This window comes from Chiloscyllium punctatum, chromosome 48 (assembly GCF_047496795.1).
Source record: "Chiloscyllium punctatum isolate Juve2018m chromosome 48, sChiPun1.3, whole genome shotgun sequence".
NCBI classification, from domain to species: Eukaryota; Metazoa; Chordata; class Chondrichthyes; order Orectolobiformes; family Hemiscylliidae; genus Chiloscyllium; species Chiloscyllium punctatum.
Window position 1 is genome coordinate 54,831,630 of NC_092786.1, and position 18,345 is coordinate 54,849,974.

The following is an 18,345-nucleotide window of genomic DNA, read 5'->3' on the forward strand; positions in this document are numbered from 1 at the left end:
TCCCAATGTTATGGGATACTTTATATCAACCAGACAGAGCATGTCACAAAGTGCAGCACTCCCTCAGCACTAGATTTTGTGATAAAATCTCTGGCACAGGACATGAACATTTCAGTTTGAGTCATTATATGCTGCCAGTGACCCAGAAAACCCTATAAAACATAAGAGAAGAAGTAGGCCATTCAAGTCTTCTCCATTATTCAATTCAGTCATGGTCGATCTGATAATTCTCAACTCCACTTCCTTGCCTTACCCATGGTTGACATTTAGCTTCAGACTGTGGTTGTCCACAGTTTAGATTTCCAAAGTAGCCATATTTTTATTTCGTTGTCAGGGCATCAGAGTGTGAGAGTATTTGGATCAAAAGGTTGCATAGAAAATAGAAATTATACCTCAAAAGCTAGAAGCTTTAGCAGAAGAAATATGCAATCAGGGAAAAATTGCTGTACTTAAAATGCATAAAATCTCGACTTACAGAAGGAGGCATAAAATACAGTATGTAATTTGCTGTTGCAATATACAACAGTTTTAGGAAATCAACTGTATCATTAGACAAAGTATAGATCTCTATTTCCTAACTGTCAAGTCCCAGTTAGTGATGTCGTTCTGCCTTCCTCCAATTTTGCATTGGAAGCAAACAATCTTGTCTGCAATTAACTTCCAGGGCCACCTGAGACTGCACTGTTCACATTAAAGCAATCCTCTTTATCATTGCCACTCTTTCTTCTAAACATCCAACAATAGATGAGAAGTGAACCTTAATGAAGGGGGCTCTCAATACTAATCCCCTGAATGATAAGATTATATTTCAACCCCTGACCTCCGTCAGCCTCCAGTCCATCCTTCACAGTGATCAACACCAGGGGTGTGGAAGGTCTATCGACTTTCATGTAATACAAGAAATTATTTCAGTTGCTTAATTGTTACACAGTGGAAGTGTTAGGCAAGAAATCAAGCTTGGTTTTTAGTGCTGCAAGCAGCAGAGAATTGCTTAAATCAATACAGTAGTTTGTCAGGCATATTCTCAAAGGACACTGCCCATCACCACACAGTCAAGAGGCCCCATTGTCTATCTTTGTTGAACAACAGGTAAGCAAAGTCAGCAATGTATATTATCAGAAATCAAACAAGCAAGCTGACGAGAGGTTCAACCTTAGTGAAATGTTACATTTACTGGTAATTAAAAAACATTTTATCAGCTTGTGCTCAAGATGGGAACTGCAGCAAGAGCCACTGACAGGGCTAAATGCCAATGAATGAACATTATTGTACTCTAAAATGAATGCAGTGATTTCAACTGTTCACTAAGAGCTTTCAATTAACACAGATTTTACATAAGACGTGTAATTTTAAAAACATTATATTTACAAAATATTTCCTCTACACCATTGTCCGTCTGGATAGGACTGTTCTTATTTGGTTTCATTTTTATCTATTTAGTTGTATTGAGAATGTTGTGGTTCTGTTTGCCGAGCTGGGAATTTGTGTTGCATACGTTTTGTCCCCTGTCTAGGTGACATCCTCAGTGCTTGGGAGCCTCCTGTGAAGCGCTTCTGTGATCTTTCCTCCGGCATTTGTAATGGTTTGAATCTGCCGTTTCCGGTTGTCAGTTCCAGCTGTCCGTTGCAGTGGTCAGTATATTGGGTCCAGGTCGACGTGCTTATTGATTGAATCTGTGGATGAGTGCCATGCCTCTAGGAATTCCCTGGCTGTTCTGTTTGGCTTGTCCTATAATAGTAGTGTTATCCCAGTGATAATACTATTGTAGGACAAGCAAAACAGAGAACAGCCAGGGAATTCCTAGAGGCATGGCATCCACAGATTCAGTCAATAAGCACATCGATCTGGACCCAATATACCGACCACTGCAGCGGACAGCTGGAACTGACAACCGGAAGCGGCAGATTCAAACCACTACAAATGCTGGAGGAAAGATCACAGAAGCGCTTCACAGGAGGCTCCCAAGCACTGAGGATGTCACCTAGACAGGGGACGAAACGTCTGCAACACAAATTCCCAGCTCGGCGAACAGAACCACAACAACGAGCACCCGAGCTACAAATCTTCTCACAAACTTTGTATTGAGAATATTATTTTAATAGCTTCTCTTTCTGGTCCCACTGTTGTCTTCAAAGGCTCTATCCTTTACCACCTTCTATTTCTCATCTTCATGATGCCTCTTAGCAACATAATCCTAAAGCAAATATTAATTTCTGCATGTATGATGATGACATTGGGTCACCATAACCGCTCTCGACTCCTCCATTACTAAATTATCTTGTCTGACGTACAATACTGCATGAACAGGAATTTCCTCCAATGCTGAGAAGAATAAAGCCATTGTTTTCAACCTCTGCTCCAAATGTTGTTCCCTAGCTACCATCTCGATCCCTCTCCTGGCTACAATCTGAGATTGAGCCAGTATGTTTACAACCTTGGTATCACACTTAACCCCAGATAGGCTAACCAGCACAAACTCACATTATCTTTAAAATGGCCAATTTCCACCATTGAACATCACCAGACTTTGCCACTGCCTTCACTCATTTGCTGAAAAAAAGACCCTTGTTCATGCCTTTATAACTTCTAGATTTGACTATTGTGAGGCACAACTTGCTGATCTCCCATGTTTTGTTCTCTCTAAACTTAAGGTATCAAATTGCTATGCTTGTCTTAACTTGCATCAAGTGCTAATCTCCCATCAGCCCTCAGCCGCTGATCTATATTGGCTCCTGGTGACACAACATCTTGATTTAAAGTTTCACATTGTTTTTATTCAATTGGTCTCATCTCTGCCTATTCTCTGTATCCCTGCAACCCGCTGAGATACCTGTACTCATCTAAGTTGGGCAATTTCAGCAATCCTGATTTTAACTACTCCACCACTAATAACTATATCACTACTATGTGTTCAGCTGCCTGAGCTCTTGGCTCTGGAATTCTCTGCTTATATCCTCCATCTCTCTGCCTTGCTTTCCTTCTTTGAGAAGCTCCTTAAAGCCTCTTTGGCCAGGCTTTTGCTCATTTGAATTAATAACCCATGTGGTTCAATGTCATATTTTGATCAATTAAGCACTTGTGAAGCACCTTGGGACATTTTATATTTATATAGCACCAATAATCTAGAAGGACAAGGGCAGCAGATGTATGGGAACATCACCCTCCAAGCTACTCATCATCCCAACTTGGAAATATATCGCCATTCCTTCCCTGTCATTGTGTCAAAATCCTGGAACTCCCTCCCTAATGACATTGTAGGTCAACCCACAGCAGGTGGACTTCAGTGGTTCAAGAAGGCAGCTCACCCCCACTTTCTCAAGGACAACTATGGACAGGCAATAAAATGCTGGCCAGTCAGCAGTACCCACATCCCACAAGTGAATTTAAAAAACATATAAGTTATTGTTATATCATTCTATTTTGGCTTCTAGTTCTTAAATATCATTCTATTGAACCTCTTAGATATATGCCACAAGAAGATACTTTGAAGTGCAGGCACTATTGATGGCAAGATTCCATCTTGAAAGCTGTTGGTTTTTATCGTGGTCATCAACTCTGTCTTAAGCATCACTTAGAAGGCCAACTCACATGTGGCACTATTGTCTTTGCTGCATTGGACGATAGTGGGGTGAGAAAGTGCACACATTGCTCATCTTGTTTTCTCTGGGCCATCTTCTTAGACAACTGAGCTTTTCATTTCTTCTCACCTCATCCAATGCCCTTCCAGATAGCTTTCAGAGATGATCAACGACTTCTATTTGAGGAGGGTGTCATCCACCGTCTTTATATTTAATTTGCAGGTGTCCTTGTCGGGAAGGAATAGGCACCCACAAGGACATAACCCAGTGTGCACTTCTTTATACAAAGATATACAGCTGCCATCCATCTGAAAAATGTCTGACTGAGCTATGAGTGCCAATGGAATTATCGCATTCCACATTCTCTGTCTTGGTGGCCTTATCTTTCCAAGAGAAGTTAATACATTTGAAACAGCAAAGGTGAAACATTTCATCTTTGTTGACATATGTTGTTCAAGCCTTACCACTGTAGATCAGTGCACCGAGAATGCTGGACGGTGTGATTTACACATCCACAGTTTGTACACAGTTGGATCGCAAAAATAAGATGAGTGACTGCATACTGCATAGGATACCAGGTATATCTTTGCTTTTAAACAGTCATAGAGTCACACAGCACAGAAGCAGACCCTTTGGTCTAACTTGTCCATGCCGACCAAATTTCTCAAACTAAACTAATCCCATTTGCCTCCATTTGGTCCATATCCTTCTAAACAGTTCCTATTCATTTTCCTGTCCAAATGACTTATAAACTTTGTATTGTACCTGCACCTACCACATCCTCTGGCAGTTCATTCCACATACGAATGACCCTCTGTGTGAAAAAGTTGCCCTTCAGGTGCCCTTTAAATCTTAGTCCTCTTCAGCTTAAAACTATGCCCTCTAGTTTTGAATTTTCCTACTCTAGGGAAAGGATCTTTGCTATTTACCGTGTCTGTGTCCCTCATGATTTTATAAACCTTTATCAGGCCACCCCTCAACCTCATCCATTCCAGGACAAGCCTCTAGCCTAAACAGCCTCTCCTTATAAGTCACTGTTTTCTCTGAGGACCACCTTGATATCTAACACACAGGTTTTATATCTCACCCAAAGGACATGATGATTCAGTATTGCCCTATCAGCTTAGATTATATAGTCAAGTGATAAACCAACAAAACTTGTAAAACTAGGTCAACTGTATTTCAATTGAGCTCAGATCAATTCTTTTCACAGATTAATAGAACGTAAAATAAACTTTATAAGTTTTTGAAATCATCTGGCAATAAAAAAGAAATTCTTACACTCACATTCCCTCAAGAATTTCACACCCAAACTATTTACTCTACAACAAGGCAGTTCTAAAGGTAATTATGAAAATATTGTAGCCATCTTGGTAGGAATTTACATTACTAGCTTGAGTTGCAGGAACCAATGTGCAGCTTGCAGTTCTAAGTTATATTGTTTGCTCTGTTTTGATTTCTAAGAAAAATGGAGTTGAATGCTATTGACTGTTCACAGATATTGACAAAGATAAGACTGAAGTTTCAAAGTTTGCATGAAGTTGAATAATTTCTTTTATAATAGTTATACACAGCAGGCACTAAATACAATCAATTTGAGATTGTATCTGGACAATTTTAGTTGAATTTTAACTGGAGTTTTCAATACCAAATTACACTACACAATTCATGTCAACACAAAGCTGAAATTCATTAGCCTTTAATCTTGATGCAAACTACAATTGAACTAGCTTAAAATATAAAGTAGAGATTGCCATTGAGGTTGTTCTCAGATTTAAAAAAATGCAATTGCTTATGTCAAAAACCTCTATAGTTTTTAAAACAAGTATTAATGTAGTAAGTTCAGCACTTTAAACTAAGTAGAATTCCTACAATTTTCTGAAATCAATTTGCTAATCAAACACCATCCAACAATAAGCATCAATATATGCTCAACATTTTATAGTCTAATTATTGATACACACTACTTGTTATTTGCAAGTAAGTTTCTTCTGACTTACTGCACAGCACACATTGTCATGTTTAACTTTTTTTTTTCCACTTTGTACCTAAGATTTTGTACCCAAGACTGTGCCAGGATTGGCAACTTCATGCACTTTTCACTGTTCTCCTGTATCCCTGAATGAGTACACATGACAATAAACATAATTCTAATTCTAGTTGTGAGATGTCCTGCTTTTGTGACTTAAGGGCCCAGACTACAATTATATAGTTATGAGTGAATGTAGAAAGTAGCTGGTGTTGAATCCAGCTTATGCAGTAGTGTAACTGTATTGATAAAATGGGGACAGCAAAGTGGCTCAGTGATTAGCATTGCTGCCTCACAGCACCAGGGACCCATGTTCAATTCTACTCTCAGGTGACTGTCTGTGTGGGGCTTGCACATTCTCCCCATAAAACAAGAAGTCCCCTATTCATAAAAAGAAACAAATTGGTGTTTTCTTGATCTGACTATATCAGATATAAAAAAAATTAGGAAAAATAGGGTAAAACTTGAAATATTTCAAATCAAAATTAGGTTTAATGAAGATTAGAAAAAAGAATTGCTTACACCATGAGACAGTAAACTGTATTATACAAAATAATCTTCACTGCGTGCAGCCCCAAAAGTAAACTATTTACAACTTATTACAGCGTTACCAATGGCAAAGCCAAAATAGTGTGAATGATGAAAATCTGAAATAAAAACTGAAAATGCTGGACGTTCCATGGCAGCACCAGTAGAGAGAAAGAGAATTCACAATCTTTGAAACCTTCACACTGTTTTTCTCTCCTCACCACAAATAATGCTTGACATGTTAAGTACTTCTAGCATTTTCTGTTTTTATTTTAAACAACAATGGCAACTTCACTGACATGGATGGTTGCTTGTGATTGCTGAGATGAAGGGATTTTTCTTTTGCATCCAAAAAAAGTTTGCAGTTATCAGGTGTGAAAAGAATCAACCCTACATTCAATAAAATGCTCACCTAAAGAAGGATCGCCTTGCTACAGAATTTAGGATCACATAAGTGGTCATTTGAAAGTTCATGCTGTACAACTATATGCATTTGTCTTCAAAACTGAAAGATTCCAACAAAGAACACAGTCGTTTCTAAATTTTTACAGAAAAAATCTGCAGGCTTTTTTTTATATATTACCAGAAAATAACTTTATTTTTCAGCTATCAAATGGACTTTCAAGTCTCATCCTTTTGCGAATTCAGGACAAGTTGCTAGCAGTTTGAGATTTAGTGAATGGCTCCTTCATCTTCCTGGTAGAGAAAGTAGATATTCACTGGACCAGAACTGGTGTGAACAATCTCAGTGACTCTGATAAGAAACCATGCACCGATTCCGTAAGCTAAACATGGAATACCTGGACAGTTTCAGGAAGAAGAGGGAAAGAAACAGGTGGTTACTTTGTACAACCGGTTCAGCAGTGTAGAAGCTGCACTCTCATTATGATAAAGCTCAAATTTTTCACTCTTAAGCCATTGACTCTTGTTCCACAGATTCCACAAGCATTGATCCACAGGCTTGAACCTTGAATCTCCAATACTCTCCTTGTTGACAATCCACAACCATTCATTGATTAAAACTTACTTTCAGAATCCCCCTGTCCTCATCTAACCAACACACCAGATTAACATCATCCTGGTTCCAATGGCTCTGTGTACCCTTCTATATCAATTATGTCTGTCCTTCACTTCAAATATCTCTATTGGTGCTTGCCCCACATCATTCAGCTTCTTGTCTATGCTGAGACTCTTCACTCCTCTGGCAACATTATGCAGCTTAGTGCATTCGTTTCCATTCTCTATGGCAACATCAGTGATGGCCACTCTTTTAGGCATCATGCTCCATAGTCAATGAGATTGTCCCTAAAACCTTTGCCTTTTCTCCCACCGACCCCCAACTTTCTGTTGTCAAATTGCTTCTCAAAACTTTACATATCTAAACCCCTTTCTTTTTCTCGTGGCTGATTTTCATCTTCTCTGTAAAGTGTCGGAAACATTTTTTTCAAAAGTGAGGAACTCTATGCTGCTTCTAATCTCATAAACAATTTCACAACATTAACTGTCACACTCACCCAGGTTAACAACTTTCAGTACAGTGAAGAACTTATTCTCTAGTTCCAGGTTACATCTGGGTGCCATGGAACAGTGGTACTTGATGAATGGGAAGCAACCTGTCCTGAGGATGTGATAATTGATCCCTTTAACATTCCAGTTAAAATTGGACAGTCCAAACTGGTCATTTTCCACAGAGCTGTATTTAACAAAGTATGATGTCCAATGGGGGAGTTTTCTCTGAAGTAAATGTTGTGTTAGGACATCAGAGGCTTTGGGCTTTACAATATTGGACCCAAAGGAATAAAAGATTATTTTAAGTAGGGCATCATGAATCCTCTTCATTAACACAGCCATGGCTGTAACAAAAAAGTTTCAAGATGAGTATATTATTCACAGAGCATCGTTACTGAGAAATATGAATAACAGCCATTTTCAACTACAAATTCAACACAAGAAAATGCCAGAAAATAATGAAGGATTGAGAATAAGTGCAAAACAAATGATACAGTGATGAATATTTCTACAGATAATAATCCACATTAAGCAGGAGCAGTTTGTTTCAGCTGCTAATGGTAGACAATCAGAAGAAATCTTTTGATAAATTAAGAAGCTTGTGCATTCATGCAATTTCTGCGATTCATCAGATAGGTGGAATCAGGTTAGTACCTGAGCAACAGGGTTATCACTGAGCTATTTAGTGTAATGATGTGAAAATAATTTTTAAAAATCACACTCAGGCCACTCTGCATCTTGTATAACAGTTTTAATTAAATCATTTCAAAATGCTGCTACCACCAGTAACAATTTTATAGCGGCCAGATTTGGAATGATAAATTTTACGATTTTGAGTGAACATAGTATAAAAATGTCACAATACTATTGTTAGTTATAGTTGAGTTAAATCATAAAATCAGTAGTATTAAATCTTGACATAATTTGCAACAGCTAATTTCTCCAATAAATACAGAATTGCTTAGTGAAAATGTGACTATTTTGAACATGAAATTTATCATGAACCTGCTTCACCAAATGAATTACCTAATCATGTGCTAATTATGGATTGTTGTCCAAATCTCTATCCCTATATTAGCATCTAGTTTGATACTCACTGCTATACTAAAGGAATACTGTGAGAAGTATCTTTTTTAAAGACAAGATATGAAACAGAAGCTGCATCTGCCCTCTTGGGTGCGGCTGGAAAGATTTCATAGCATTATTTTGAAGAGCAAGGGAATTGTTCTCAGTATCCCAGTCAATGCTTATTCTTTGTCCCAAAATGTCACAAGTTATTTTCACTGGTAAATTATCAGACTCGTGTCTATTTAATATTGCTAGGTATAAATTGGCTGCCAAATTTGTCAAGAAAATAGCAACAATCACACTTCAATAATTGGTAGTGAAGTTCAAGAAGAAATGTTAGTGGAAAGTACTGTATCATAGAATAATACTACACAGAAGGCTGTTAGTCCCATCATTCCTTTGTTAGCTAGTGCCTTCAAAGAACTATTCTATTAATCCCATTTTGCTGGTCTTTCCTCATACATAGCTAATCGCCTCTATTGCCCATTCTGGATTAGTGGTGCTGGAAGAACACAGCAGTTCAGGCAGCATCCAAGTAGCTTCAAAATCGACAAATAGGGCAAAAGCCCTATTCCCCATTCCTCCAAGCACCCATCCAATTTCATTTTCAAATCTACCACTAAATTCACTTCCACCGCCCTCACACGCCACACACTGTGGGTCGTAGCAGCTCTCAGCATAAGATAAAATTCCTTCTAATACCACCTCTTTTGTAATGTCACTTCTTTAGTAAAACACTCCAAATCAGTATCTATTGGTTAATGTCTCTGTTATGAGAAAAAGTCTCCTCTAGCTGTTTATACATTTGTTGTACATTCTTTCTTCCTTAATGAGCCGACAATCCCATTACAGTGGATGGTTATTTTACAAAATACCCTTTGATTAGTTCTCAGTCTGAAATAATCCATGGCAATCATCAATCCTTACTACTGATGAGTCCCAGTTGTGATTGATGGATCCCTAGTATTTATAGACCTCTTTTTATTAACAGATCACTGTAATGGTTAATTGATCCACGGTACTATTGAATCCCGGTACTGATTGATAGATCCCAATATAGATTGATGAATCATTAGTCTTATTAGATCTTTGTTTCTTTATTAAAAAAGACCCAACTTGTTCTGAGACGTTATTACACCCCTCTGGGATAGGTAGGGCTTGAGCCCAGCCTCCTGGCTCAGAGTTAGGGGCCTCCCTGCTGTGTCACAAGAGCCCTAGTAGCTCTCTGTGTTGACTGACTGATCCCACTACAGACTGATCCTTTTATTGATTGGTGGGTCCTTAGAATTAATAGATCTCTGTATTGACTGATGGAGCCCAATGCAGATTTCTTTACTGGTTGATGGATGCGTTGGACTAATAACTTTCTACATCAATTGATGGGTCCAAATATAGAACGCTAAATCTCTTTATTAATCAAGGAATCTCTGGTATTATTAGATCCCTTCATTGACTGACAGATCCCGATATAGATTATTAATAGATTATTCCCTATTATTAATAGATCCTGGTGTTGGCCAGTGGATCCCCAGTGGTATTTGTGACCCTGTTGCTCACTCACTTCTGCTTTCATTGCCCGAAGCGGTTCCCCGGAAACTGCCGGCTCCTTCTCCGTTACCATGGTACTGCCACCCCCTCCTCCTCCCCCACACTCCCATTCCCCACAGCTACAACTCCCCGGCACATTGGTTCCGGCCGGACCTCCCCTCCCCTCCCCACCCGCCTGCCAGCAGAGGAGAAAAGCTGAATTTACTTTATCACTTTCCAAAACTTGGGAACGATCCAGCTTACTTCAAAACGCATCAGTAACAACAATAAAAAGCAGCTGGAACTGTTGCTGCAAATATGTTTTTCCAGCTTTTATGTACTCATGATTGAATTATTTAAAACAGGTAAAACTAATATTTCATTTTTAATATTCTATTACAAAGTATTCCCTCCAGAGGAGAGCTCTAATTTGCTCAATCTGATTTAAATTCGGACTAAAATTAAATATGGGAGAAATTTCAGCAAAGCCTTTGCCCAGGTTCCCCACATGGTTAAAAACAACCATGGGATCCAGGGTAACTTGGCAATTTGGATGCAAAATGGCTGAATGTTAGAAGACAGAGGGTGGTGGTAAAAGACTGTTTGTGAGACTGTAGGCTGGTGTTCAGTGGCATAGAGATGAGCGTTGGTCCTCTTGGATTGGACAGACGGTTAACAGATGAGGAACAAAGTATTAACTAACCAGAAGATATACACCGATTGGTAAGATGGGTAGATCACTGGTTGGTACAATTATAAATTTTAAAAGTCTTTGGATTGGTATAGGAATAGGAAGGATTTTGATAGATATGGGGCCAAATACTGGTAAATGGGACAAGATTAATTTGGGATAGCTGGTCGGCATGGACAGTTGGACCACAGTGTCCATTCTGTACATCTCTATAACTATGAAATAGAGTTTAACACTGATCAGTGTGAGGTGATGCAGTTTGGAAGAAGTAACAAAACAAGGGAGTAACTCAATAAATGGTAGGACACTAGAAAGCTCAAACGAACTGAGGGATCTTTGGGGTGATTGTCCATAAATCCCTGAAGATAGCAGGACCGGTTAATAAAGTAGTTAAGAAGGGATATGGGATGCTTGATTTTATCAGTTAAGGCATAAATTATAACAGCCAGGAGGTTAACCTGAAACTGTACAGAACTTTGGTTAGGCCATAGCTGAAGTGTTGCGTTCAGTTCTGGTAACTGCACCAAAAGACGTGATTACACTGGAGCTGTTGCAGAGGAAATTCACCAAGATGTTGCCTAAGATGGAGTGCTTTTACTATGAAGAGAAGCTGTCTAAGTTCAAGTTGTTTTCTTTAAAGCAGAGAAGGTCTAATAGGGATCTGATAGAGATGTATAAGACTATGAGGGACATAGACAGGGTGGATAGGAAGCAGCTGTTTCTCTTATTTGAAAGGTCAGTAACAAGAGGGCATATTTTTAAGGTGATATGCAGGCGATTTACAGGGAATTGAGGAAAAATTCTTTTACTCAGAGAGTGGAGGAGATCTGGAACGCACTGCTTGCAAGGCTTTTAGAGGCGGGTAATCTCACATTCTTTAAAAAGTACTTGGGTGAGCACTTGAAAAGTCATAACATTCAAGGTTATGGACAGGTGCTGGAAAGTGGAAGTAGTGTAGAGGGATTGTATATCTGTGGTGAAGAGGAGATGGCTAGGGTAAGAAAACTAAATTTCTGGAACAGGCTTAAAACATCAGAAACATCACAAATGTTATTGAGAATAAATGAATGGGGGTGGGGGATTAAATAGAGTCAAGGTCAGAAGAAATAAGTTCAGTGGGGCAGGAACAGGCTAAAATGATGGGTGTATCAGGAAAGACTTATTTACAGATTTTGGGAAGGAGGTAGAAATGATCGGTGAGGATCTGAGGAACGATGAGGCGACAACACAGTGGAAAGTAAATGTCCGTAGATGAGGCCAGTGATTGTCCTGGAAACAGTGGCTTCATGCTCAGTGGTGAGAGATAGAGAAGTATCTGAGAGTTGGCACTCAGTCTCTGCAAGGTAGAGGTCACCATAACAGACAACAACAGCACCACCCTTATTGGTGGGTTTGTTAACAAGGTCAGGGCTAGACCTGAGAGAATGGAGTGCAGAAAGTTCAGAGGGAGACAGGTTAAAGTGATTGAGGGAAGCAGAAAAAGGCCAGAGAGAGCAGTCCAGGTGAGGGGCAGTATTGGATATAGGTGAAAGGGTCAGTGTGGCTGTGAGAAGGCTGGTCGTGTTGCAGCTGTACAGGACATTGTTCCGTCCACTTTTGGAATATTGCGTGCAATTCTGGTCTCCCTCCTATGGGAACAATGTTGTGAAACTTGAAAGGGTTCAGAAAGGATTTACGAGGATGTTGCCAATAGTTGGAGGGTTTGAGCTAAGGGGAGAGGCTGAATAGGCTGGGGCTGTTTTCCCTGGAGCATCAGAAGCTGAGGGGTGTCCTTATAAAAGTTTATAAAATCATGAGGGGCAAGAATAGGGTAAATAGACAAGGTCTTTTCCCTGGGGTGGGGGAGTCAAGAACTAGAGGGAATAGGTTTAGGATGAGAGGGAAAAATTTAAAAGGGACCTAAGGGGCAACTTTTTCATGCAGAGGGTGGTGCATGTATGGAATGAGCCACCAGAGGAAGTGGAGAGGACTGGCACATTTACAACATTTGGCATCTGGATGGGTATATGAATAGGAGGAGTTTAGAGGGATATAGATCAAGTGCTGGCAAATGGCACTAGATACGTTTAGGATATATAGTCAGCATGGACGAGTTGGACTGAAGGGTCTGTTTCTGTGTTGTACATATCTAAGACTCTGCGGATGTGGAGAAAAGGGCAACTAAAAAAGAATTCAGCATCATGTTGTACCTAAAATTCATCGAGTTTGGGGTGTAAAGGTATAAATCTAAGTCCTTTGTGGAACATGGTGTGTGCACAAGAAAACACTGATTTCCAATGTCTTTCAGTTCTGATTAAGTCACATGGAACTCGAAACAATAACTGATTCTCTCTCTCTACACATGCTGCCTGATCTGCTGAGTGACTCTTGGATAGTAACATTTCCTGACATGTGCAGCTACCTGGCAACTTTGCTTATCCTATACCTCCAGCACGAACATCTCAGGGCACACTCCATGGGCAGTGACTACTTGCATCTTCTGTCCATGGATATTGGCAACTGACACACACCAGGCTCACTGCATCAACATGACACATCTCCAATCCACTTACAATATGGCTGTGCACCTTGGAGTGCACTGGCATCTTTCATTGCGATGTTGCTGCCAGGACACTTTGCACATGGGACGCATACCCATCTCACGGATTCAACCAGGGTTGCCTCAGGGTAGATCCCTCATTTTCTTCGTGCCTGCTCATTTCTGCCTGCTTTAATACTCAGAGCGTTTCTTTTCTGCCTTTTTTGAATTTTGCCCCTTCAACTAGAACTTAAAGGCCCACAATAAGTCTTTCTTGACTTACTCTTTAGTGCGGACATAAAGTGAGGTAATGTGTCATGGTTATTTACAATAATCAGTCAAGAAGGTGGACATGTTGCTGTGTGGCACTGTGTTACATCAATCTCACACGTGCACCATGGCCAGGAACATACAGGCCAAACACACTGTAACTGCTTCAAGCAAACAGCCAGATTTTCACGGAGAAAGTCAAGACTCCAGATGCCAGAGATCAGAGAAAAGATGGTGGTCCTGGAAAAGAACAGCAGTTCAGGCAGCATCCGAGGAGCAGGAGAATCGACGTTTCAGGCATAAGCCCTTCATCAGGAATGAGGCCTCATTGCTGGTGAAGGGCTTATGCCCGAAACGTCGATTTTCCTGCTCCTCAGATGCTGCCTGGCCTATTGTGCTTTTCCAACACCACACTCTCGAGCCATGTTTCCAAGTTTAAAGGGAGTAGTCTTCAGTCAAGTAAAACATCCTTCAGTCAGGGACAGCCTCCGATACAATCCAGGGCTTGGGCACAGTCTGTCAAACACTTGGAGTGGTTAGGAGATCCAAACCTCGAGAGTTCAGAGAGTGAACCATAGTCAACCCAGTGGGTCCAGTATAAGCAATCCAGAGAATCACAGGAAGATTGTGGGGGTGGGGGGGGGGACTGTACAGATGTGTGAAGGGTCTGGTCACTCATCAGTTGGACCCATCTGGTTATGTCCCACAAGTGGGTAGACATGGTCAGTCCTGAGGGTCTGTTCTCTAAAAGTCAAAGAGTCAGGGGTCACTGTTGCAGCAGGGAACCTGGGGGACTGAATGGTGAAGACTGGAGGCAACATTCTGGAATGCAGAAAGGGTAACAATTGTAAAAGGGACCAATATATGCTGTCAAATTTACTTTATGGAGATCTTGTAGATATGGAAGAACTCAGAACACTTTAGTTGATGTTAGACATGATTCTGCAATTGAATAGCAATTGCTGAACAATGCCAAGAATGTTGAGAGTTACAGTATCAACCAACTTAGGATAAAAGCAAAATACTGCGAATGCTGGAGACCTGAAATAAAAATAGGAAGCACTGGAGAAACTCAGCAGGCCTGGCAGTATCTATACAGAGAACCAGGATTTTCTGGAATAGAAGATTTGAGTTTATAAGGAGAGGCTGGATAGGCTGGAACTTTTTTCACTGCCGAATAGAAGGTTGAGGGGTGACCTTATTTAGGTTTATAAAATAATGAGGGGCATAGATAAAATGAATAGCAAAAGTGTTTTCCCTACAGTGGGGGAGTTCAAAACTAAGGGGCATATTTTAAGATGAGAGGACTTAAGATTTAAAAGATAAGATTTTAAGATAATATTTAAAAAGGACCTGAGGGACAACTTTTTCACACAGAGGGTGATTGTATTTGGAATGAACTGTCAGAGGAAATGATATGTTCAGGTACAGTTACATTTGTTAGACATTTGGAGTGGTACATAAATAGGAAAGTGGGATTAGTTTTGTTTGGGAAACTTGGTCGGCATTGATGAGTTGGACCGAAGGGTCTGTTTCTGTGCTGTATGACTCGATGATTCTATAATTCAAGATATAAATGGGAGATGATAGAGCATGGAAGAGAAAGGGAGGCTGGGGTGGGGGTGGGGGAGGGGGCATCTACAGCACTCTGGCTTCAATGAGAGACAGTGCACTACTATATCAGGCGTGTTGACTCAATATGCCTTCATTTGGTGTTGGGATTGTAAAATGATGAGTGAAGATTTAGATAGACAGGTTAGGTGGGAACATGGGGAACTTGAAAGCCTATGTGGCTGACATGGACAGCTAGCAATAGGGGAATGTTTACATTTGGAGGCTCACCAATAGTAAAACACCAAACCTGTGCCTCTGTGTGAAGTTTTATTCCTTTGTGGTTAAATCACAAGTGCGTAATGGAGTTGATAATGACTGCAACCACACCTGGTGTGGGTGGGGTAATTCTTTAGTTCTGTTAGAGAGGGGACTTCAAATTTGAGCAATGTGAGGCCCTTCAATGGGCATCAGAAGTAAACAGACACCTATGCACTGAAGCTGAAATATATTTGCAGGCATGACATGGTATGTGAACCCTAAGCATTCATCTAATGTGTGCAGTCCAACTCCTGGACCTAAGTACTCTTGACCACATTGTACAGCATCAGGAATCAACAGCAGTTATGGCTGTGATCCACAAATAATGTATTTCAGTTTTGAAAGCTTCATCATTATGGCCAATGTAGTCATCATCTTCCAAGTTCCCATAGCCTCTACTTGGTTCAGAAACTGCTCAGTTCACATTGTAGACCATAGAGACTTGCATTGCACTAAGGATGGCTAGGCTCTGTGCATTCAATACTGTCACTGCAGCTCGACAGACATTCACTTGCACAGCTGATGGTGGAAAGTGAAAATATATTAACAAATACGATGATGTATTTACAATGATGACTCACTTATGCTATCTTATAAGGTCTTTTTTCTTTCCTCTCAGCACATCTCAGTTCAGACTGGAGTCCACCGCTGGAATGGAGGGAACATTTCTACAGTGGAGTCTGTTGGCTTTGGAGATTTGGAGGGCAATGCTGAGAGCATTTTTGTCTGAAGGGCACCAGCATGCTAAATATGATCTGTCCAGAGGCAAGTGCACTCTGCATTGTTTGATCTCTCACAGAGCTGGCGGGAGGGGGGGTTGCCAGTAGGATGGAGGTGGAAGGTCCACCTAACTCAGCAGTGTTCTGGAAGGTGACTTCTGGGGCTCTGTATATGGCTCTTTTTACGGCTGTGTACTTGATGGCTCTATCTCCTTGTGAAGAAGAGACTTAATGTCCCCAACACCTTGTCATTTTGACCCAATGGCTACATGATGGTGTATATGTGCATATGCTCATTGTGCTGGTCCTTGGCCTCTCCATGAGAGTGGCCAACTTATCCATGGGGGCAGCCAGGTGCTCACAACTCAGAGGCAGCAGGAATCCAACAGCACTGCTGCAGTAGGTGCTTAGTCTGCAGTAATCCTCCAAGTGCCAGCAACCTGAAGTGTTTTTCCCTCGATGAGCTGCTAATTGCTGAGCTCAGCAGCATGAGCCTCTGACAGCTGAGCTAACATACCCAGCGAGCATCAAGATTTGAGCTGGTGTAGGGTGGGGGTGTTCAGCTGGTAATCTTATTGGTTCATCCTTTTAGGCATTGTGCTCTCTTCCTCAGAGTTGTTGGAAGGTTGTCCTGCCCAGTCAGCCTCTTGGCTGGTAGAGACCAAAATAACATGTCTACTGTCTGCAGGAGCCAAAAGAGAGAAGGGTTGCGACCAATCAGTATAAGTTTGGTCATGTTTAGAATTAGCTGTGGGGGAAATAGATGAGTAGCATAAAAAGGAATAAAGCTTCTTACTTGCTTACAAGGACATGGATGTTTTGGCATTTCCACAAGATTGGTTCCAGTTCTCACCAGAGCCAAGATCCTCTCTACATAGGGGTTGAAGAGCCTAATGTCTGGTGCCCCATCACCCATCTTGGCTCCCTCAGCCCTATTATGGACTGTTTTCACTTAGAGTGGGAGAAATGGAGGAACTGAGCGAGATAAAAGTGTGTGGAACAGCTGTTTGTGCTGGTTCAAGTGCAGAAAGATAATGAGGTATTCCAAATGAGTGAGTATGAGCAGTGGAGAGACCATGCAAGGTTAGTAGTGGGGGCTTGGAGCAGGTCAGAGAGAATGAGGGAAGAGGAAGATGTTACAGGCAATAGTGGAAATGGCAGACCATGAGCCTGGATGACAGGTGGGAACAGAAGCAGAGATAAATCAATTTTGTAAAATATTGCTGAGAGTCTGGAGACTTCATTGCTATCATTAGACTCTTTGTTCCAGATATCAATTGAATTTGAATTCCAAAATTTTCCATGGCAGGATTCAAACCTAGGTCCCCAGAACATTACTTGAATTCATGAATTAATAGTGATAATTCTACAAAGCCATCACCTCCCCACTAGTGTGAGGTACCAGAGAAAAGATACTGCACTTACCTGATGGAGTGGAGAAGGTAATTAACCTTCTTCCTACACCGATAGGCCTTATCCTGGATGGTTGAGACCACAGTGACTTGGGCAGCAACCTTGGATCAAGCTAGCAGGGTCCAGTGTCGTGGTCCCCTCTGGCGATCCTTGGGGAAGAGGATGGTCCTACACTGCACTATCCTGTCCACTAGGATAGGACCTCTACATTCCTGTCTGCAAATTGGGGTCACAGCAGGCCTGGACTGATAGCACTGTCATGTTATAAATTTCTCTTAGTTGAGATTTTAAGCTGACAATAAGTTTATTTGGGTAGGTTTACTCTGTTGGAGGTAAAGATCATAGAACAATGAACAACATCTTGAACTAATCCTATCTTGTTGCATCCTGTTGCAGACTGCAAAGTTATGAAATTATAGCATTTGATTCCAGGGTTAACAATTGAGGCAGAAACTAAGTCATCATTCAAGATGAGATTGATGAGAGTGAGATTACAAGAGATCATTGATAAAATGTTCAGATGTTTCTAACCAGAGTTGGTATCTCCAGACTTGATGCACCTAGGCATCAGGCATCATAGTAAACTTGATAATGTCAATAATTATGGGTTGTATGAACCAAAA

The 18,345-nt window shown here is 40.8% G+C and overlaps 1 protein-coding gene and 1 long non-coding RNA gene across 4 annotated transcripts in view; one reads left to right on the top strand and one right to left on the bottom strand.

Annotated features, from left to right (window-relative positions):
- The window catches only part of LOC140469060 (uncharacterized), an 83,672-nt gene that overhangs the window by 49,127 nt on the left and 16,200 nt on the right, over window positions 1-18,345 (top strand). For all 3 annotated transcript variants that reach the window (XR_011955939.1, XR_011955940.1, XR_011955938.1), the window contains exon 3: window positions 16,210-16,355. This is a non-coding gene — a long non-coding RNA (uncharacterized lncRNA). The remainder of the gene's footprint in view (window positions 1-16,209; window positions 16,356-18,345) is intronic.
- c48h15orf61 (chromosome 48 C15orf61 homolog) lies at window positions 6,076-10,350 on the bottom strand. Its single transcript, XM_072565281.1, has 3 exons — window positions 10,274-10,350; window positions 7,650-7,988; window positions 6,076-6,935 (listed from the first exon to the last, which is right to left on the bottom strand). The coding sequence occupies exons 2-3, from the start codon at window positions 7,984-7,986 to the stop codon at window positions 6,808-6,810; spliced, it is 465 nt and encodes a 154-aa protein (XP_072421382.1). The 5' UTR covers window positions 7,987-7,988; window positions 10,274-10,350; the 3' UTR covers window positions 6,076-6,807.